Source organism: Physella acuta, unplaced genomic scaffold (assembly GCF_028476545.2).
Source record: "Physella acuta isolate Inbredline_101_S28 unplaced genomic scaffold, ASM2847654v3 ptg001776l, whole genome shotgun sequence".
In the NCBI taxonomy this organism is placed as follows: Eukaryota; Metazoa; Mollusca; class Gastropoda; family Physidae; genus Physella; species Physella acuta.
In genome coordinates, this window is record NW_026733286.1 from 259,635 (window position 1) to 283,661 (window position 24,027).

A 24,027-nucleotide genomic window follows, 5' to 3' on the forward strand; every position below is an offset into this window, starting at 1 on the left:
TATCTTCTTCATTTAGTGGTGTGTGGTAAAATGGTTGTCTGTTTTTTAATTTGTTAATATCATAATACAATTTTAATATTAGACAAAGTAATGTTAAGAATAAATGAAGCATTGCAATAAGCTTTGTTCTAAAAATTTATTTTTCTGCAAAAAGTGAACAACTAGTTAAAGGCAAGGGTGATACAATAGTAACCAAATAGGGTTAAAATATTTGTTGCTTTTTATCAGAGCAGACTAGACACAACATGAAAATAAATTAACAAGAACAATATGTATATATTAATAAATTAAAGTTATCAAATTATTGCTGACTACTATTGCTACAAATATCAGTTAACTTTAGTTAAACTGTATATTTATCAGAAACACCTACTGACAGTATGCTTTGCTTTTGTCAAAAATAAGTAGCATCGTAGCAGTAAATATTTTCAAACATCCTTTAAAGAAATAAAATATTAGGATCCTTGAAAAAATAATTACATTAAGCTTATTAATAAATATTAATTTACAATTAGAAAATTTACTAATTTTTACATTTAGTTAGCACGTTTTAAGCATATTTCTACAGAGATTGGATTTTAGCTTTATTTTTGTTAAAAAAAAAAAGAAACCAAAAACTATAAAGCAGTTTCTAGACTTATTGTATAGAACAGCCTTATTTAGTTTCTTATAATCTTAGCTAAAGCTATTCTTTTTCAATATATTTTATTTCTAAATAGGTTAAAAGAATATCTATTTTATTCCCTTGACTAGTTTAGCAAACTATAATTAGTTGGCAAAGCAGTCTGAGACAGCTTGGAACTAGGAGAACATAATTGAAGCTTGCAAACACCTTCTCATGGCTTCTAATGACTGGTCACTCTGTAAAACAAAACATTATTTTACAAACTGCGCATGTAATTTTTCTAAATGAAATAATTTTAAAAATGTTAATAATTATAATCTTGGTTATTAATAAGTATTTTAAATTAATAACATTATAAGTGTGTTTTCTAAAACTACTTCATCATGTTAAAAAAATGATACTATATTTATGCACTTACAATCTTAGACAGAAGCTTTTTCTGAAGGGCATCCACATCTCGTTTCAGTGATATTTTAATTGTTTTCTAAAGTGAAAAGAAATAACTAGATTAAATTCAATAAAATAAAGTAACTGCACAATAACTTCCTAATTAAAGAACCAAAGTTACTTTAACCTTTTAATTAAAGGGTTGTTTTCAGTGTCTCTCCTTCATTAATGATTCAGGGATAAAAATGACGTTGCAAATGGCTAGGCAATGAGAAATATACACACCTGCATGTTTTGACTTTCAGTATGAGTTTGCTGTAGCTCCTTATTTAATATTTCATGAGATGACTTCAGTCTTTTGAATCTTCAAAAATAAATACAACTATATAAATTTGCATATGTAGCTTTTAATAACAGAAATTTCAAATACCAGCCTGATATAGTAGCCCAATGTAATTATTTGGATGTTTCCTTTTTTAGGCACTAGTAAATAAATAATTACACTACATACACACACATTTGTGTTTCTTTCTAAAACGTTGTTTGCAATAAAACTTACTCTTTTTGATGTGATTCTCTAAACTTTTTAAATTTTTCCATCTGTTGGGCCCATATAACCTATTGAAATGAATAGTTATTAATAACTTGTAAAACATTTCTATTGCAAGATACATTTGAAATATCAAGTGTTTGCAGTCTCAGCTGTTAGGTTTGTTGGACTTACACAAGCAGAAATTATCTAATGAGAAAATATATAAGCTACATGTATTATAATATATTTAAAGAAAATCATTTATTTTTTTACTTTTTAGTGCATTATTACATAAAAGCTTATTATTAAAACATTTTTTATGAATTTTTAAAATAAACTGGTTACACATCTTCTAAAAACCAGCATTAAATATTTTAAAAAAGATACACCAACTTACAGTTGTTTTTAGCTCAGTTTCAGTCAACTCCTTCAGGTCTTTACTCATATGAAATATTACTTTCTGGACAGAATCTTGAAATTTTTTAACAGCATTTATTCTGTGTAAAAGATAAAGAGCTCAGAGAACTTTATGTATAGGTTATTAAAAGCCAAATAGCTTAAACATTCATTAACCCATTTAACCCTTAAAGCGCTCAGCTGGTATTCAGGAAGTGCATTAAAAAATGGGATCAAAATGGCAATGTTTACAAATTTTGATACCCCCTTGTAATATTACCATTTTAAAGTGTGATCTATACATTATAGACCTATGAACCCATACATTAATGGAAAGCTTAAATAATAAAGAATATGAAAACACATTAACTATTAACATAAAAACACAATAGTAAAAATTTAAGAAAAATGAAATACAAACCATTTTTTTTACCTTCGCAAATAATTTTAATTCCTTGAATAAAGTACACATAAATTTTCAAAAACAAACACCACAATCTAAAACACAAAGTACCAAAACCAGCACATTTATATCCTTGATAAGAAATCACACACTAGTAGTAAATATAGGGTCCTATGGTATTTGGCAAAGCATTCCGGACACAGTCCAACATTGCAACCAGAACACTCCCACCCACTTCTGACTCTTGCAGAATGACCTGCAACACACTGTCTTTTTTTGCACACTTGTAGTTTCACTAAATCATGGCCATCTAGTGGATAACTGTAAGCAGAAGGCACTGGGGACTCAACACCATTTCTGGTGGTTGATATTTCCTCCCTTGTCCGTTTGCGACGAACAATTTTTTCTGGTGTGAATTTAGAGGACAGGCTCTCCAAAACAGAAATGATAAAATTGCACCTAAAAAGCACAGGCTTGTCTGAAGTGTTCAGCTTGTATAAGATATAGCTGTTTAGCACAGCTCTACCTAACAAAGAGAAGAATACTTTATTTGTCCATTTGAGGGTTTGACGTTAAGCCAGGTACATAGTTTTTTTTAAATGTGCAGGGAACCATGGTGTTTCTTGGCTATGGTGGCAGGAGTCCCAATAAGCATTGGAATTGGGCTTTTGATTTAAGCCCATGTTCAGGACCACAGCAAGAAAGGCCCTAAATTCAGCTAGGGTGAGTGGAGTCAATTTGTGGACTCTTGATCGGGGAATGATGTCATAACTTCTCTTTGTTGCTCTCGATGAACTCGCTAGCGTAGCAGTTGGTCTCAGCTATGATAACATTGGTAAGCTCTGCTGTTAAAAACAGATCCAAGTATTCAACAGGCAGCTGGTTTATGCTTGGGTCCTGGATTTGCTGTAAACAGGATAGGTCTAGGGCCACAATCCTCTCCAACAATAGGCTGCCAATGTCCATCAGCTGTAAGAGATTCCCTGTCCTCTGAATCTGAAAAATAGTTTAAATTTATAATTAGAGCCTATTATTTTATTTTTTAATAATTAGGCCTATATTGTAGGTTTAATTATGGATTTTTTAAAATAAAATATTCTGTTATTTCAAATACACTATTAAGTTCCTTACCCCTTAAGAGAACATTTGACACCACATTTAAATATCTAGCTTACTCAGTTGACGAGAAAAGAGAGAATTTTAAAATTTGTCTAGAATGGAAAATGAATGACAAAACCCACGTTCTCGATCCCTGCCGGCATGGCATGACGTCGTGAACTGGTGTGCACAAGTTTTTTAAGGGGTGTGTCAACTTAGGTTATTTACTCACCGGAAAATAACAAAAAAAAAACCAACTGATTTATAATAAAGCTAGATCTAGTTATTTATTAAATTGGTAAAGGAAAATGTACATTACAAATTCTACTCTACATGTTATTCATACCATTTTTTATGAAATAATGAACACTTGCATAACTCAAATTACCATAAAAAATATTTTTATTTCAAATTCTAATTTTATTAAATATGCTTAAAATAATATGATTGTTATGATAGTCTATAAATACAAGAAATAGGCCTAACTCAATTCACATTATATTGAGTCAACAGTGTGGAAGCTGAAGTTCATACACGGTATTAGTGTCTTTTTTTTTTACATTACATTTTTTTTCATATTGAAAACGTGACGTGTAATTTTTTTTTTAATAAAATCTCCAAACATCGTCACTCGCGTGATTGCTTGCTTATGTTTACTATCCCGCGGGTGAAAAATCCCACCACGGTCGAGGGGTCACTGTGCGGTCAGCAGGCCTGTAGTACACGTCATAGAATGAACACGCGTACTCGAGATCGTCGGTGTCTTCACTTCTCTCTCTCTCTTTCCCCCCCCCCCCCCTTCTTCAAGCAAATTATAATAGAGTAGAGCCGAATGGATACAAAACTAACGTTACTAAGACTAATTTTAAAACTTAGCTTAATTTTTTTTGTCTACTCTCTTAAAAGATAAAGCAAATGTAGTTTAATGTAGTAAGGTAAAGTAATTTAAATATTCAATATCAACTTGAAGTCGATCTATCTTGATAAAATCTGTCAAGAAAAAAAAACGATAAAAGATCTCCACCCTGAACTTAAACCAATTGTAATTTTAACAGACGAAAATGATGCTCGCGCACATTTTTTTTTAACTAGATCTACGTCTAGCTTTAAAAATAATAAACACATAAACGCTTAAAATGCCCGTAAACAGATTATTTAGCGCCAAAAAAAAAAAGGCCGCTGAACAAGCATTGTTTAAAATACGCAGCAATGAAAAAGGCTAACGGCCTATCAAATAACTCTAAAAATCGCCCGAAATTAGGCCTAGCTCTGAAAAAGGCCACTGAACGAGCATCACTGATTATATAAACGAATAGGCCACGCAGCGTTGACGAGGTTAACCACCGGTCACGAATTAAATTCAACGCAGCTAGTGTCGGCCCACAGTGAAGAAAAAAAATCAATATAGGCCATATTTTAATAAAATTACTAATACAATAATAATTTCCACAATTTTACTTTTTCTGCACACGCTGCAGTTGAATTATAATTAAAATACTAGACTTAAAGGTTCATTCCGCAAAAAACAAAAACTAGTTGTTTCTGTGAGGTAACTAGCGTAACAATGACGTCACGATAGTAAACAACGCGGACAGAAATTTCTGCATTGGTACCTCATCCTCATATTCGATTTTTAAAAAATGTATCAACATATCTGTAATTAATCATTATAAATATCTCAATTATATATTTCTGCATTTGTACCAGGGGGTTTCGACCATGTACTGGGCCGTTTAAGGCGGCAGTTCAGTTTTTCCCAAGAGTACTCGACAAAAATAGCGTGTATTAATTAAAACCACGTATCTCGTGAATATTTCGAACATTTTAAGGCATGGCGTCCATTTAGTTAGCATCTCACATTAAAATAATGATGAGATTTTGCGATATTAGCAGTTTTTTCATTTGTCGTGTAACGGACCCCTAAAAAAAACGAAAAAAAACGCAAAAAACGACGAGTGACGTTTCAGGGTCAGAGGTCATCCCGCCATCTCAGCCAGGAGACGATCTACATATTGACTTCATTTACATTTGTTTACCTAAATGATATATTTAATATAGAGATCTAGATATTCATTCATAAATTTTGAAACAGTATCTACCTAAAGAGGTGGGCGTGGCACTTCAAGCACCCACACCCTTACAGTAAAAATAAAATAATGTAATAATTTTCCCGACACTAGATCTACTTTCACTTTATTTTTAAAATTCATCACCAAGCTGAAGAGAAAGTATTTGTATTTATTAAATTCGAACACTTACCATACAAATCATCTAAAACGCTGCTATCAAAGTCATCATCAGTCTCAATTATGTTCTTGAGTCACCTTCACTGTCTCTTGAGTCGCTGTCCAATTTTATTTGTAAAAAATTTAGCTTTCACAGTACAAACACTAAACCACGATGTTTGAAATCGGAAATGGCGGAAGTATTCGTGTATTTACGGTTACTGGTCTAATTGCCGAGTATTTACGAAAAATACGGCCGCAAACACACGAAACCACGATCGTGGCCTTACGCGTTATACGTTCTGTTATAGCAAAGCCACGATCGTGGCCATGCGCGCTTTAAGGGTTAAATATATAAAAGATAATTAAAAAGTTACCGTTTGATTTCATTTTCTTCCCATGATGTATTGATCACATGATGAGTAGATTTCATAATATCTTTCAAACCCCCATCAAAAGATGAACCAGTACCCTATTAGATTTAAAAAAATTAATAGATATTAACTCTACAGATACTTTAAATAACTAATTTAAAAATAAACAGTAACACGGCCTAGGCATCAATAAAAAACTTGTAACTCAAGTCTACAAGCATGATTAAAATAAATCGATTTTTGCAAAAAACAGCTAACAAATTTTACTATTCAATACTCACAACTGATTTTTGTTTCATAATATATTGGCGTAAGTTTCCTAGTTCAGTATTTTCTTCCAATAACTGTCCTGACAGTTCAGAAGAACTCTCTGAAACTTGGTCAATGTTTGTTTTTAATACATCTTTAGCAATGTTGTTAAAAGCAGTCAAACAAGCTGAAGTATCATTATCATCTACATCAGATACAAATGGAGAATCCAGCACAGACTTGGTAATCAGAGATGATCCATTAGAAGAAAGAGTGATGGGTTTTAATGGTGACAAGTCCAATCCCAGAGATGAGTTTATAAATTTCTTGGATACCACTGAAAGACTTTGCACTGGTGATGCTGTGTCACTGTTAAGTTCAAATTCAAAACTCTTTGGAGCTCCTGATAAGCCCAGATTACTTTTATTTTTCTGTAAACTATTTTTTCCAGTATGTTTGTAACAAGCTGCAGGGGGTGATAAATCTAATTTGCGCTGTGACTTTCGCTTCTTCTTTGGTGGCTCTCCTTCACTATCCTTGAACTTACTTTTCTTTCCCACATTTTTGCAAGGATTGGATAATTTTTTCAAGTATTGCAAACTGTCGTCTTTGATATTAGGTGTTTTAGGGGTAAATGGTGTCACTTTTCTGTTTTGCTTGTTATCTATGACAAAATTAAACAAAAGATGGGAAAACAGTTAATGATATATACTGTCAGTACAACCTACTAAATTGGAATAGAAAAAATTTCCACTCTCTCACATTAAAAAAACAACTTATTTTTATTTCACAGTGATCTATTACTCCTTACCTTGTCTTACCAAAGAACTTGAAAGGATGCTATCTTTTTTAAGTATTTTGTTAGGTGCAGTCATGTTAACACTGGTGTCTTGAGAAGTAACTTCCTCACTTGAAGTAGATGATATATTCTTAAATGTAAAGAAATAAAATTCACTTGTGATGCACTGTTCATAAAATACTTTTCAGTATAAGAACAAATTTTAAATTACACCCCATTCCTACTTTCTTTTCTACTAATAATTTCTACACCCTAATACTACTAATATATTTTAATATTATTTTTATTGAAAGCTGAGGTATTTTTAAACTGAATAGTTTTTCAAATTCTATTTTGTTGAGATACTTATAAAATTACTTAAGAATAGAAACAATTTTATTAATACACCCAATATTTTCAAATATTTCCTGGGTAATAATACATTAGATTTGCTATCTTTTACCATAATTGCAGTTTCAAAAGGTTGTGTCTATATTTTAAAGCTTGTTAGTATAAATGTATACAGAAAAAATATAATTTAAGCTTAAAAGTAAAATGATACCGAATATTTTCTTTTAAGTTCAGACTGGGTTGGTCTTTTGGCTGTGGCTGGACCTGAAAGAGATAATCTGGTTATCATAATGTAAAATTCTAAATGTATAGGCCTAATAAAATTAAATTTATTAAAATTGTAATCTTTGTTTATTTTAAATATCAATTGTAAAATTAAGTTACTATCAATGCTGTTTAATTTAATTGTACATCAAACAAAAGTTACCAGAGCATATTCCAGGGACAACATTAGGAGAATATTCATAGTGATCTATACTTCCTGCAATACTTTTCATAGCTTCCTAAAATTGTTAAAATAAATTGTCTTTTACTTATAATGTTAAGGCAAGATAACAGTTGCTAATTTACAGAGACTATTTTTGTTTAGAAATACAATAATTTCACTTGTAATAAATTATTTTAAAATCCATTCATTCTAAACACAAATAGATTTCATTTGGCCTACTAAGTAGCAAGATGAAAACTTATTTTGTCTGTTATTACTGGATCAATACTATTTGCAAATGTGACAAAATAAATTAATACCTAACAGAAATGAGGTTTATTTCAGGCTTTCCACAAATTGTTATCAAGACAGTTTTTTTAGTTTTACAGATAAATAAAAAGGACATAAAACATGCTTAAATCCAAATAGTAACTTTCTTTGGTAGAGAAAAAAATGCAATTTCATTGAGGGCACAAAAAAAAAATTAATACAATTTACTTCAAGCTGATGGTCCATTTTGGATGAAAATTCACTCCATGATTTCATCATTTTTTTGTTCACACTATTCTTTGTCTTAACATCAGTGTCAGAGCCATCAGTTCTGTCACTATAATTTCCACATGAAGGTGAATTTATAATGCTTGATTTGTTGCTCAAAGAGATCTAATAAATTAAGAACATACTTTGTAAACATTATTTATAAATTATCTATTTAATATTATATATTCGCTTACAGGAAGATAAATGACATACTAATTTGAAAATTAAACATACGTTAACACTTATGTATTTAGTAGCTCGTTTTTTTTTCAAAGGATACTTTTTTAGATACATTTTTGATGAATTTAAAAAAAAAATGTTCTCAAAAGTTTAAAACACAGCTTAATAAAGCATTACCTGTGCTTCATTGCTCTCTAAGGAATTTCTTTTTGGTTCTGTTCCTTTAACAACTAAGTAAAAAATAAAATGAAGAATATGCAATTTTTACTAGCTACAAACATTTAAAAAGTAAACAAAAGAGATCAGTTTTAATATAGTATTTTAAAATTAAAATTCTTCAAGCAGTGATAGTAAATACAGACATACTTCACTGAGCATTTAATTTAAAGGCACTTCTTACTTTCCATGAAATGCAGCATACAACTTCTACTTTCAATAAGAAGTTTTAGTGTTGCACATTGTATTTAATATTTTAGCATATTAAAGTTAACATCTTTAAAGTAGCCTTTTAGGCAGTAAATATCTTTAAAAAGTTATTATTTTTGCTAACCTTGTTTGGTTGTAGAATATGAACTACTAAGACTATTTTTATCTGTTTTGATCATATTAGTTTTGATGGATTGGTCCATAGTAGAAACAAGTGATTTGGAACAAGGTTTCTTTATTTCACCAGATTTCTGTTTCTGCTGAATTGGAGTATATAAACATAAGGCATCTGCATCCTTGTCTGTTCTTTTAACAATGTTTTTCTGCAAAATAAAATGATTTTTAAAAAAATTAATAAGAACAGCTAATATTTTGTGTTGTTTACATTTGTGCTTATTGGCGCTACAAATAGTCCAGTATTCAGGAGTGAGGTATAATTGTTATTTCATACTAGAGATTTGTCAAGAAAATCAAATACAACTGAGCACATGTTAGAAAATTGAAATTACTGCCAGTCAACTATCAAATGATGTTTAAATATCTTAAAAGTTTGAGCAACAATTTCCTAAATGGAAACACAAAGCTTAGGATAGTAACAACCTGCTTACAAATTTACTAATGGCAAAAGTAATTATTTTCTACTTCTTATCGGAAAGTAGTTAACAAATATTTTATCAATGTTTCTTATAATGTCTGGCAGTATTGTCATAAACATGTCAAGTTTATAAGTTAGAACCTACCACATGTACATTTAGGCAATAAAGATTTGATTCAGTTTGCAAAACATGTTTAAGAGTAGTTAAGAAATAGTTTTTCTAACAGAAACAAAACAATATTTCAAACTAAACCCATTCAATGGGGATAAGAATTATGACCAGGTTTTATTTAGACATACACTATAGTAAAAAACAATACCATGCTGTAGACAACAATTTTTCAGTTCATTTGTTATTTCTAAAATCTAAACATGAACTTCTTCTTCTTCTTCTTCGTTCTTAATTATTGGTGTTGAAGGGGATCTTCGAATTTATCAACCATGAACTTTTTGCCGACTCGACCACGCCTCCAACACAATTAAGCGTTACGTGTCAACTGATTATGCGCCATTAAGGCCATTGACTCCGATTTCAGCCTGCTTTTCTTTTTGGATTTGCTTCCATAGCCTTTGTCCAACCAAGAACAAACTACAAGGCAGCAGTTGTTTGATTTTGTAGTTGTCTCTCCTAGAAGAGTGGCTGTCCCCAGCTAACGAGCCTCATCTGCCCGAGGGTTCGAACTCGAGACTTTTCGGTTTAGCAACCAAGAGCTTTACCGACTCGACCACGCCGTAAAAAAGTACACTATACAAACAATACAAAATGCTATTTCATATTACTATTATATCCCTAATTTGATTATTGTAAGATTTATGTACAAATGTTCAGAAGTATCATTACTTACATGCTCTATTTTGCAGGTTTTGTTTTTGTCATAAGTTTTCTTGTCCTCTTCTAAAGTCTTAATAGATGCTGTTCTAGCTTTAGACAGCCAGCTGATTTCACTCCTGAGAGTTGTAATGAATATCTTTACGTATAACTTTTTTATTGAATTGATTTTTTAATGTTAATCTCTAGTAAATAATACAATTAAAAGATAGTTTATTTTTATAGCATATAAGCAAGAAAACGACACAAAAATGTACAAATATACAGGCTACTGAAGAAATAATTAAAAAAAAAAAACAACCACTCAGCTAATTTCCATCTATTATAACATTTAAAAAACATGTAGGCCTATTCAAACATCATTCAGTGATGTCAGATAAAATGTAACCAAAAGAATAAAACTAATTATTAAGTGCTTTTATAAATGTAATTAGGCAATGGTATTTATAGAGGGAATCGTTAAAAAAGAGCAAAGAAAAATTATTTGTAAAAATGATACAATATCGCAATTTGTTTTACCTACCACTGTATTATAATTAACAAACATACAAAAGCTGTAATGCTTTATAAAAATCTACTATTAGCAGTCATACTAACCCAACAGATTTCCTATCTGAAGTGGCCTCCATTTGCTCTACATCTTCATTTGTGTTAAAATCATATGGTGTACATGGTATTGAGTCATCTAAATGTGGGAATACCAAGCCTGAACTTTCTTTGCATGCGTCTCTCTGTAATTTATAGTAATAATTAGACAAATGCTAAAAAAAAATAATTCTGCAAGCTATTTTTGGAACTCAACAAATGACAAAAACTATAAGTTAAAATAAACATAACCATTAGGACAAAAAAGTGAAGAAATAATTGTTTTTAGCAAATATCATTGTTGATTTACAGATTTTCATTTTTAATAGCTTAGCTTACCTGACTAGCAAATAGCTGAAATTTTGATGAACTGTTGCTGATACTATTATCTGAATCATTGATGTTATTGAGAGGCTTTGTGTTACTCCAATCAGAAATTAACTGTTCTTTTGATTTGCCAATGACCATGCTATTTTTGCTGCTCTGCTTCAAATTAAAGATGTTTTCCTTCTTATGGTAACTTTCCTTTTTGTCAAAATTCTTTTTACTCTTCTCTTTTCCAATACATTCTGTGTACTGTGATTTAACTACACTTTTAAAAGCTGGTTCTTTTTTTTTCTGTTTTATACATGATATTGAAATTGACTGAGCTTCTAAGTTATGCTTCCCATAAGAACCCCTCAACGGTACAGTAGGTGTTGTTGTCCTAGAAAGAGTTTTACATTCCAAATCAAAATCATATGGATCTAAAGTACTACTGTTATGCACTAGCTTTGCATACGCTGTAGTTGTTACAGTTTTCTCAACATGCTGTGTTGTCCAAATCTTTTGTCTTGTTTCTTTACTTTTTAATAGCTTCTTAGGTGCTAGGTAGCCCAACTGTTTAAAACAATTTGTATCTTTTTCATAGTCAATTGACTTTTCATTTAATGGTGTGGATTTCAGAGAACTGGAACATGCTGAATCTGGTGTGTTATGGTTTGTTAATTTAGTTGGTATGTCAGTTTTTTCTTGTAGCTTGGTGCTGAGGCTACTATCTAATGATGCACATTCTTTGTAGGAGACAACTTTGTTTCGAGGACGAAGGTTTCTTGAAGGCTTACTAATTTCGTTTGTACTTTGTGAGTCAGTTTCTCTGTGATTTTTTTCTAAATCTGAGTTGTTTTCAATACCAGTGAACCTTTTTCTTGGTTGGCTCTGAGAGTTGCTCTTCTTTTCTTGTGACTGGACAGAGATGATCTCACCTTCAATATTTAATTTACTCTTCCCCTTATCCATTAAAAAGGTAGAACTTTTTTTTCTTTTCTTAACATCAACTGATGAACCGTCGCCTCCCATTTTATCAGCATTGTTTAGACAATTGGCTGCTTTCTTTGTTTTGGTGTTGCAGAAAACAAAAGAACTTTCAACATTTGAAGACAAAGGTAGTTCTACTATTGGTTTGTGAAAGTCACCTGAAGCATTCAAAGGTGAATTAGTAGCAAAAGCTTTTTGAATGGGATTTCTTTTACTTTTCAGGACATTTTCAATTTTTTTGTTAGCATTTGCATTATGGGAATATTGTTCTTTAGTAGCTAAGTTGTCATGAGGTTTTGGGCTCATTAATTTTGGCTGTGAATGTTTATCTTTATTACTCATATTTAATAATGATACATCTTTTATATTACTGAACAAATTATCACACTGAGTCTCAGCAATAATATCAATATCACTGCCAACTTTTTTAGCTGCGGTTTCAATGTAAAGGTCTCCAGAAACTGATGAGCTAGTAGATATTGATTTTGGTTTTTGTGTTTTATTGATGTCTGGGAAATGAGATTCAGAGTTACTTGATGAAGTATCAACTGAAATTCTGCTTTCCTCGGAATGTGGTTTCAGAATGGCTTCATTTACATCTAGTTTTTTTATCTGGACTTTTTCTTGGAATCTAGGTATTATATCTTTTAGCAGCGCATTCTCATAAACATTAGACTTATTTTTTTGTGATCTACTTTTGACAGTATTTGATTTTGTTCTTCTTGGGTCTTTAATTTTTTTCTGGTTGTCCATAGCAATAAAACTTTTAGATAATTTAAAGTCTTCCAGTGACACATTTCCAGGACTTTTAGTTTTTTTTTGTATGTTGATCAAATCACCAACAGTTAAATGTGATTCTATTGTATTTTCCTTTAGTTTCTTTTCAGCTTTCCTCTGCTTCATTTTCCCTAATGTTAAATAAATGTAATGACTATATAAAAATAATATTAACACAATTACCTACAATATGTTAATTGTTTAAGGTGTAAGACAAATTATAATTTTCAATATATCATACACAAGCAAATGATGTTTTATTGTTTATCATTATATTTAATAATAAATGTACTAAAACTTGTGCATATTAAGTCAATAATAAATATAAATATACAGATTAACACAACAGAAAATGGTAACTAATATCAAATATACAATAAATATTAATTAAACAAAGAGAATTTGAAGGTCCTTAAAAGTTTCATTTAAAGAATTAAGTTAGAAAGCTTAGTTTTCTGTATTTATTTGTTGAGGACCTGTATTCTTCAGAAACTCACTTGTTTCAACAAATAACTAACGTTTTTCAGTACAAACTGTGACTAAATAAGTTTAATAAGAACTCAAATTACCATCACCAAAGTAACAGGCAGAGTATTATAGAACTTTCAAAAGTGGAAACATAGCTTGGTAAAATAGTATTTTTAGCAGCATAGAACTTTCAAAAAATAAGTTTAACCAAATGGAAACAGCTTTGTAAAATAGTATTTTTAGCACATTGTACTTTAAAGCTGTGAACTTCTTAGGAAAGACTACAAACATGATAAAAAAACACCAAGATTAATAAACATAAACAAATTACCTTTGATTTGTTTTTGAACCTGAATATTATAGAAAATTGACCAAATTCACTATACTTAATAAAAAGTCATTGTGGATTAATTTCCTTGAAATTAAATCTTTAAAAATGCTCTACCTTTGTGTGCTTTGAATCTGAATCTTGATTCTGTTTTAAACTTGCAGGAATAGTATCTGGAACTTTATCTACAATTATAATAGAGCATAATTTCATTAATTTGAATACATTAAAAAGTAATAAAAATATAATTTAAAATGAAGGTAATATTTTCACATGAAACAATATTTTTAATTTGTGGTTTTAACTATTGAGTCAACATCCCCACAAAATAACAATCTCTCCTTTACAATATTTATCATTCATTTGTTATCACAACTATAGCTCTTAAGAGCAACATATAAAGATGACAATTATTTACTCTAATTCTAACAAAAAAATAAACGAAATGAATAACAATTGAAAACGACAACTCTGAAAAGGCATTAAATACCTGAAATCTTTTGGAGGTCTTGAATAAAAACAATAGGAGTTTTTATTTTCTTTCCTGATCTTAACGTTTTTGTGGGTGTGGTAGGAACCTGTTCACCGACTTAAGTTACAATTAAAAATTATTTTAAAGAATATAATCACACTAATTTAAACAACATGAAATTATTAAAAATCATTTTAAAATGGGGCGAAATATAACAAAACATTTAGAGAACAGAAAAAGATTTTAAAGTTTTTCAAAAACCTATAAAAGAAAAATAATAAATTTACCTGTTTTTCCAGAACCTCTTTTGGAACGCACTCTTGGGTTAGAAGAATTCACAACTTTTCTTTTCTCAAGATCTTCAGATTTCTCATGCTTTTTTTCTGGCATATTGTTTCCCTTTTTATTTATTTTTCCATTTGATTTCTTTTTACTATTCAATTTGGTTTCATCACTTGGCTGCAAAATTTTATCTTTTAGAAAATTCTGTGAAGATAAGTTATTGTCACCTCCCTCCTTAAGTGGAGAGATAGTAAGTGCAACATCTACACATGCATCACTTGCTCTTGCATCTAAATTGTGTTCTCTCATATCAGTGCATTTTTCACTAGCTCTAACTTTTGCCTGAGTCTTAACTGTATTGGAATTAAGATCAGAACCTTTCTCTATGTTTAATCTTCTGTTGCTGTCAACTGTTTTGCTGGGTAAATCAAATGATTGATTTCCTGCATCATCAACTTTTTGTTTAACAACATTAGCCAATGCTTCATCATGCTTCAATGTCTCTTCAGTTTTCCGGAGCTTATGACTGGTAGGATTCTTGAAATTAGCTGCACTAATATTTTGCTGCATTTGGTTCCATGAAAAAGCTTCATCTACTTCAGAAGTAATCACTGAACTGGCAGGTGTTGTCATCGGTTCTGAAGGGACAGATGTTTTAGATTTTGAATTGAGAGTAACTTTTTTAACTTCTTTATGACAAGAATTAGCATTTGATTCTTTTGTTTCAACTGTCCTACTGGGGTTTAAACTGCCTTTCTGAAAAAAAAAAATGAATCTCAGAACTAATTTTAACATTTTTTTCTTTTATATAACAACAATTATTTCACATATCATTTCTAAAAATGGTGATTAGATACTAAAATATGTATTTTTTAATATCTCATAAAAAGTGACCCTTTCAAACTTTTCGGTACAGGAGGCAGATGAAGAAGAGTTCACATGTTTCTGTGACTATGAACAGATAGTTTGGTCAGCACTAAGCCCAGCGGCCTTTACTTTTCCTAAAATGAGTCAGATAACCATCTGAGCTGAGAGGACTCTGATATAAGATATCTCATAACTATTCTGATAAATTAAGTTTTAAACACAAAATAAAAATGTAATTTTTTTTTTATTTTTAAAATTATGTTACAAGAAAATTACCAATACAACGCAAATGGGATTAGCAACAGATGATGTTTTCTTGTTCTGAAAAGAATAGAATAAAGAAAGAAAAGCTATATCAACAATGACTTATATTGTTAAAGTTATGACAAGAACACATTAAACAATGACTTTAACATGCTTAAAGTACGGAAAGAACACAAAACTAATGGCAGCATCTTCCAAATTTGGAATATGAAGAAATGAACTATTTCATTCAAATTTGATTTAGATCTATAGATATACCTATCAAGACGTATGCTATGAAATATATACAATTTTCTCGGCTAAAGGTAAAACAAATTTCTTTAAAAAAAAAAAAACCCAACATAAATACCATTGAACAGCCAGGTTTTTAACGGAATGATTTGTCTCTTATTTAGTGTGTTCATTTAATACGGTATTGTGTTGACTAATAATGTATATATATATGTTGGATTTTTAGCTATTTAGTTACTTCTTTGCTTTGACACTAATATTGTTCAGTGTGTAGTTAAGCACATTGCGTTTTGACCAATAACTATTTTATAAAATATTTTTCTCAAACAAGTATAACATTAAAATATATATGCCTATATTTCACGTGTAACTAGTACTGCTGGCTAGTCATAAACTAATGAGCCAGTGTACATCATTTTGTTATTTTACTAGTGTAATATTTATAATACTTAACATACTTACAGGTTTCAACGTTTCCTCCAGAGCTTTTTCTAAATTAAAATTCTGAGAAACAGCTATAACAACTAGATGACACTGACCATCACTTTTATTTCCAAGTAGTTGAGCACCAGGCAGAATTTCAATGTCTGTTCTAACCAATTTATTTTGCACTAAAAAACAGAGAACATGTGATTATCATTCAACAAAAAATAATGAACTCTATGTATTTCATTATTACCAAATTCATTATAATTAAAATACAATTCCATACATATAAGTCAAGTTCCCTGGATAAAAAGTAATTATAATTATAAATAGAAATTTCAAAACTAATCATAAAATATTGAATAATTCTAGCATTTGAATTGTAATACAGTTGATAATGTGATTTGAACAAACATAAATTATTAGAGTATGAAAAAGAAATGCAATGAGAATTTTATAACCAGAATTACCTGTGCAAGTATATCGTTTAACATCTTGAGCCCTAACTGAAATGGTTTCCCAGAGTTCTTCCTCTTGGCTTTGCTTTAAAAATGTTAAAAAAAAATTAATTTGCATTTTTTTAAAACTTGATAAATGAGAACACTGAATACAATAAAAATATCCAATTTATTTGCTTTTTATTAAAAATGGCTTTAAAAAAAGTATATATCAAATTTACTTACCTGACTTGACAAAAAGTTGGGTTCACAAAATATTCCTATTCTCTTACTACCAGTATTAAAATCAACCCAAAATTCATTATATCCTTCATCAGATGGTTTGTATATCTGAAAGCATTTTAAAATGTAAAGTTAAAGTTAATATAACTTAAGTATACAAATTTTAACAAAGAGGATGGGGGAAGCTGTGGTCTTTGAAAAATGATTTTCTTCATATTGCTCAGCCCAAAACTTAGATTATGTTTGGATAAAAAATCAAAATGACTTAAATGTGTGTTAAGCACACATCATTAAAAGTAACATCCAAAGATTATATATAGCCACAATTAAACTTATTGTCTGTGTTGGGATGTTTTGGAAGCAAAATGGGTGTGTGAAGTGAGGCCTTTATAATAGAATATTTTTTATATACATCGCCCTTGTTCATAATTTTTTATGCAATGAGACATGCAGAGGGATGAAAACTATTAAATATGTTCCATACTCTTAAATGAAACAATGAACTAACCTTTTCTCCATCAATTTTCACAAACTCTGCCGGAAAAGAGTAAACTCTGGTTAGACAAAAAATTATTAAGTATTAGACAATTAGCATTAGCAGAAAAATAATAATATGGAAATGAAAGATATTCCTTGCAAAAATGATGGCAAATTTGGCAAAAAGTGGTCACGAGATCTTACATAGAAAACTTGAATTAATAGCTATTCGACATTTGAGCTGTTTTTTTTACAATGGTTTTCCCCAATTTACTTTGTTCTGCTTGGTTGGAATAGAATTCTGTTTGTGTTGTTGATAAGGGGATTATGGTATTTTTTTTTTGTCAATTATATCTTTACATTGCTTTATGTTTTTTTTTTTAAATTCTTAAAATAATTTTCATGCAGAATACTTTTTGTCCTTTTCAATCATTTCTATTATTTAAATATAAATTTTAATAATTTATTTTAGCTCCAACAAACGGTTGTATCCAGAGGCATAGCGACCCTTCCCGGCACCCGGGGACAAACTTTCGATTTGCACCCCCTCCCTCAAACTTTCTATTACTATTTCCAACACATTTTGTCCCCCCCCCCCCCCCCCCCCATCGCTACGCTTCTGGTTGTATCACGATCAAGAATTTACTTTAATGTTTAATTAATCATGTTTTTCAGAATAACATGTAAAATTTAAAAAACAAAAAACATATTTTAAGTTGCAAAATCTACAATGTCTGTAGGTTTAAATAAGTAAACATTAAAATGCTTTGATAATACATTAAAAGGTGCTTTCCACCAAATAAATTGGTCCCTCAATTTTTATAAGAATCAATCAAATAGTTTAAAGCATAATACAAATAAAGTAAAAAAATTAAAGATACTCCTTTGATTCTGACTATAGGACAGGCAAAATAAATTTCCCCTGTTTTCGAGACCAAAACTTGGGGGACACTCAGATTAGAAGTATGTGCTCTACTTACAAGCCACATTATCTCATAATAATACAGATAACAAACACAATTTGTCTAACCTCAAATTGTAAAATAACTTTGCTCTAGATGACAACTCAGGGGAGAACAGATTTAACATAAAACCTTTTTACATTCCATAAGCAATAAAAATCACAGTAAAGAAACAACAAAAAACTATTGAATATGCTGCAAATTGTTAAGCACTATGGGACTACTACTTAAATAAGCTTTTGATAAAAAATATTATTTAGATTTTTTGTCTTGTTTTCGTTAATCACAATTAGTACAAATGTGCAATACTAATTCAGATGGTGCTACTTTGGTTAACTACAAATAATGATTATGTTTGTGAGAAGTAATTAATATGGTATGCCAAAAAATTATACAAAAAAGAATGTGTAAATAAAATACTAAATATTAAAATTCTCAAAATGGAATGTAAAACCAATAAAACATAGATATACCTGGTCGACACATGAAAGTTTTGTTCATTGATTTTGTTTAGGAAATATCTACAATCCTAAATAAATATTGGCATAGTTAAACAGCATTGTATATATGAGAATATATATAAATTTTGGATATTATAAAAATGTGATAGATAGATGATAAGTAAATTAAATTTAGATCAGAATGAAAGTTAAGTTTCATTTATTATTGTAAAAAAAATAATTTAAATAGTTTAGTTTTGTAAAAAATACCAAGCTACAATTTTTAATCAGTTAAAATTCTAAAAAAATATCTTTTTTAGCAATAAATTAACAAAAATTGAACAGCTAAAATAAAGAAATGAACTACTTACAGTTTCAAATTTATTATCTCGAATATTCAGAAATTCTGTATAAACTGTATAGTTATTAATCATGTTCCTAGTATAATCAGCTCTCATACTTTTTGGTATAAGTCGAAAGAGAAACTCAATGATGCAAACTTGAAGTTCATAATCTATGCAATAAGACAAAATTATACTGTGGAAATTTTTTATATTTTTTATTTTATTATGAAAAAAAAATTGAGATTGAATCAATCAACAGGAGTAAACTAGTGAAATATTGTATGGTGTATTGATCAATCATAAAATGTATTAATCTACCTTGGCAGTTTCTATACAAATTTCTTCCCATAATACTTACCCCCTATGTCGTAAATGCAACTACACATTAATGATCTGGAATAATAATTTAGACAAATAAACAAAAACATTATCAGTAGAATATAAAAAAAAATCTTAAAAGATTTAATAGGACATTACATTTTGGCAAAAATAAATATTTCATATTAGACTACTTCAAAAACAAACTCACAGCTTGTTAATGATTTCTGCTTTAGGCAACAATTCTTGCTTAGTTGCAACTGGACAATTCTCTAACACAGCATTGATACTTTTTAAAATCTGTAATAAAAATAAACATATTTAATGTCTTTAATTATATTATAGAAAAAAAAAGGTATAGCAACATGAAAACTAGTTAGCATGCATTAATAAGTGGTCATAACAAAACAAAACTTTATTAATGTTTGTTAAAATTAATTAACACATCTAAAATAAACATAATTACCTCAATTTTATGCATTAACCAAAATGATTGATTAATTATTAGATCAATGCATTTTTCGGTGACAGTTGACACAATACATTTCTTAGCTAAAAAGAAAAAGCATGTTTCATGAGTTTTAATATATTAAGTTTATTTTCTATAAGATATTTATCTGGAAACTTAAAATAGGTAATTGATAAATTATAATTATGCCTATAGTTTATTTTATACACTTTGTTCTCTTTATCAATACTTAAACAATTTCTCAAGTTTAAAATTTTGAAAATCTGAAAAAGTTAACAATTACCTTCTTTTCCTGCATCATTGGCTATCTATTAATAATAAGAAATACGTTCAACTTTAGCATTTTAAATATAGTTACTGAATTAAATTAAATAGATATCTTAAAGTTTCTTAAATGTTACTTAACAATCAAAATAAAATTTGAAAAATACCACTGCATGCTAACAGGCATGCATTATACAGTGGGATGTGTTATCATTTTGTTATATGGTCATAATTTGGTGTAGGTGGTGATATGTATCTTACATCATATTGCTATTGATTTTCTTTATTCTAATAAAGCTATTCTCTATTTAGAGTGGTTGGATAAAAAAACTATCACAAATGACTTAAAAATAAAGCTTTTATTTGTTAATAGTGAAGATTTATATTAGCATTTAGTTTTCACCCTCTTGGTACAGCCATTTTCCCTGTAATTTTTGATAAAGAGACCTGTGCCAAATTTAGTTCGCCTATCAAGATCTAGATGGTAAAATTAGTATCGAGAGAAAGCAAAGACATTGCAGATATTTAAATATATTAAAATTGTAACTACCCTATTTTGTAATTTGTGTGTGTGATCCCAAGGCCCATTTTCTTATAACTAAAAATTAAAAAAATTTACCATAAAAATATCAGTCAATTTACAAATTATTTGTTCTACTCCATCATGCAAATTTAACTTAGGCAGAATACTCAGCACATCTGAAACTTATAAAAAAAAACAACAACATAAAAATCAATTAAACACTACACTTATTTATTATCAAATAAATAATATAAACATTTCTGGAAAAGGTTGTGACTGAAAGTTTAGAATATGGTTAGCTGGGCCAGCAGAAAGGCTAAAACTCTTTTATAGTATATGCTGAGTGTTAATTCTAAACGATCAGTTGCTTAATAGAAACTCCTATGGGTTTTTTGTTTAGCATAAAACAGAAAAGCAGTGATCAAGTTTTGAATCATTATAGGAAAGAATAAATAAAAGATCCAAATAGCACATATTGTTTCTCTGTTTTTGACTTATCAATTCTGTTATTATATTAATGTATAATGGTAAAAAAATAAATCTAAAAATAGTACTTATCATATTTAATGTATCATCTGTGAGTAATTTTAGAATAGATTGATCATTCTCTGCATTTTGAAGGGACGTCAAATGTGTCTCAAGTGAACTGGAAATCGCTGCTGCATCTTCTTTGTCAGTGCCTGCTCTTGGGCCCTAGATAAAAAATGCACAGAATAGTTATGCTGAGAATACAGAAAAATAAATATCAATTAAAAAGTACAAAATAAAAAAAGATAGTAAAAAAGGTTTTTTTTTAAACACATATTTTAGTTAAATACATTTTATGTGATGAAAGAAAATAAAAATAGATAAAAATGTATCTTGAGCTTACCTTTATTATTGGTAGAGCCTGAGATGGAGCCATTTTTCTCAGGCCATGCATCAGCAGATAGTCTTATGTCTTTACTCGAATTTTATGATGCAGTCTAGATTTAAATGGATGTAAAATTTATAATAATTATTTATGATAGCATGCAAAATTAATTTCCCTCTAATGAAGTCAGTGGAATTAATGCTTTTCTTTATGTTAACAATTGGGATAAAGTATCAATATCTATAATACTGCTTATACACAAAAAATATACTGGGATTAATTTAAAATAAATTTCTGTCTAGTTATCTAGATCAAGCTTCTATAGCGATACTTAAAATTCTGCCTTGTTTAATATTAGGTAGATCTAGTCAGTGTAAGTGTTTATCTGCCGTAGCTTAGTTGCCACAATCTCAGAAGGAAATTTAAAAAACAGGGTATTACTTTGCAAAAATGACGTAGCTCTTTGGGAAGATTCCTCAATGATTATTAATGGCTATTTTTTAGCAATCGTGATCTCACTTTCTGATCTTCTGAATGGATGAAGTGAAAACAGATACATGTTTCATCATTCGGCAAACTGACAAAACTCTTCAGGTTTTCCTTATCTTGTTATCGATAGTTATATTTAGACGTGTTACTTGAGAAATCAAATTATTTGAATGTAAACAATGTCAGGACTACATTTCTTAGATCTTAATAGTTTAAGCGTTGATTTGTCCACATTACACCACTCCCCCCATGGTCAGCTGTATGAAAACTGTGAGTGTATGTTGTTAATCAACCAAAACAGATGAAATTGTAGATCTATTAGAATTACAATTAGATTCTTATATTCTAGATCTAGAATAGATCTATTTGATCTGATCTAGGTCTACTTCTATCTATCTATTCTATATAGATCTATAATATATATATAGGCCTACTATATAGTGAATGTATTGAATCATGTAGACTGTAGACTGTAGAGTAGAGTGTAGACTTATCTATCTATTTAATTGATTCTAGATTCTATTAGTCTGTCTTATTATTAGTATACTATTAAAAAAATTCATGAGAGATCTAGAGCTAGAATCTAGATAAGTTAAGCTAGGTATTTTAGCTTATTTAGTCTTTCTATTATCTTTATTCTGTATTGTTAATGTTAGTCTTTCTTTCTTTACAATACTTTACACATGTTTAGAGTTCAGTAAAAATACAACTTCAGTTTTAGTTTGCAGACAAAAATCATAGCTTCTCATTCTTATGAATTTCTAGTCTTCTAGACTACTAAAACGGGTACTAAGGCCACTCTAGGACGACTAGATCTATGTCACTGAGTCACTTAACAACTAGAATAAGCCTAAGCCCTGCCCTGGGCCTAACTAAGCTTACTGAGTCAATACTAGATTTTCTAGATTCTATACTCAAATGAAAATAAAATGATGCTGCGTAGGCTTTAGATTAGATCTACATATTACAACAATACATTAGCAAGTAAAACTAGTGTAGGCCAATGTTTAGTTTGTAATTATAAGAAATATGTTCAATCGTTTACCACAAGAAAATGACGGCGTTTTACCTAATTTATAGATCTAGATTAGATCTAGATTTATAGATACAGTTAATTCTATTGTGAATCCAGGAATTTACAGTTTTTTTCCTTCTGTCGTTCTCGCAGACGACCAAAACGATGACCCTCACCCTCAACTTTGACCTACTACGTCATAAGGCGCGTACAACGCCGTGTGTTGTTGTTAGTTTTCTCATGAATGCGTATTTTGTATATCAGTTATCTACATAACAAATTAAATATTACAGATAAAATCAGTAGGTTTCAGTATTTTATTACATTAAATAATAAATTGAAACAAAAATATTCCTCCCTGGAGTTGACTGCAATGTCAATGCAGCTTGTTTAGCGTATTAAAATATTATAATAAGAAAAACATCATAAACTTAGGACATATTTTTCGTACTGTTTATATTTTGTTTTTAGAGAAAATATGAATGGGCCACTGTTATCATTTTAATGATAAATCTATATTTACAAAATGAATTTTTATTATGAGTAAGAATTATAATTTTGTTTTTCGTAAATTAGATTAATAAAACGACTTTCGTCAATAGAACTTTCACCAAAGCCTTATTTTAAGAGATTTCGAAGGGATATTTTACGCTTAAATGTACGCGCTTTACCAATTACAGCGCCATCATGCGACGATAATCTTCAAGAGTAAAGGTTAGATAACTCTAATTTCCTTTAAAATATGGGCGGCGGCTACAATCTGCTTTAAAATAAGCTAATTT

The 24,027-nt window shown here is 29.6% G+C and overlaps 1 protein-coding gene across 3 annotated transcripts; it reads right to left on the reverse strand.

Annotated features, from left to right (window-relative positions):
* Positions 1-8: 8 nt before the first annotated feature.
* LOC131930442 (synaptonemal complex protein 2) lies at positions 9-23,421 on the reverse strand. 3 transcript variants are annotated; one of them, XM_059286935.1, is made up of 36 exons: positions 23,300-23,421; positions 22,183-22,271; positions 21,760-21,853; positions 21,447-21,581; positions 20,985-21,071; positions 20,385-20,409; positions 20,099-20,184; positions 19,844-19,932; positions 19,673-19,707; positions 19,342-19,484; positions 19,004-19,059; positions 17,600-17,645; positions 17,095-17,199; positions 16,882-16,954; positions 16,448-16,596; positions 15,767-15,811; positions 14,629-15,379; positions 14,360-14,458; positions 13,987-14,054; positions 13,873-13,891; positions 11,340-13,204; positions 11,013-11,146; positions 10,432-10,534; positions 9,116-9,314; positions 8,743-8,795; positions 8,344-8,508; positions 7,846-7,921; positions 7,630-7,682; positions 7,101-7,218; positions 6,322-6,953; positions 6,044-6,138; positions 1,942-2,041; positions 1,572-1,630; positions 1,298-1,376; positions 1,044-1,109; positions 9-861 (listed from the first exon to the last, which is right to left on the reverse strand). In XM_059286935.1, exons 3-36 carry the CDS (start codon positions 21,808-21,810, stop codon positions 802-804), a joined length of 5,919 nt encoding a protein of 1,972 aa, XP_059142918.1. In that variant the 5' UTR covers positions 21,811-21,853; positions 22,183-22,271; positions 23,300-23,421; the 3' UTR covers positions 9-801. The 3 variants fall into 3 exon arrangements, with proteins under 3 accessions (XP_059142918.1, XP_059142917.1, XP_059142919.1); XM_059286934.1 differs by lacking the exon at positions 22,183-22,271 and having other exon boundaries at positions 23,300-23,414; XM_059286936.1 differs by lacking the exon at positions 22,183-22,271 and having other exon boundaries at positions 23,276-23,414.
* Positions 23,422-24,027: the final 606 nt, after the last annotated feature.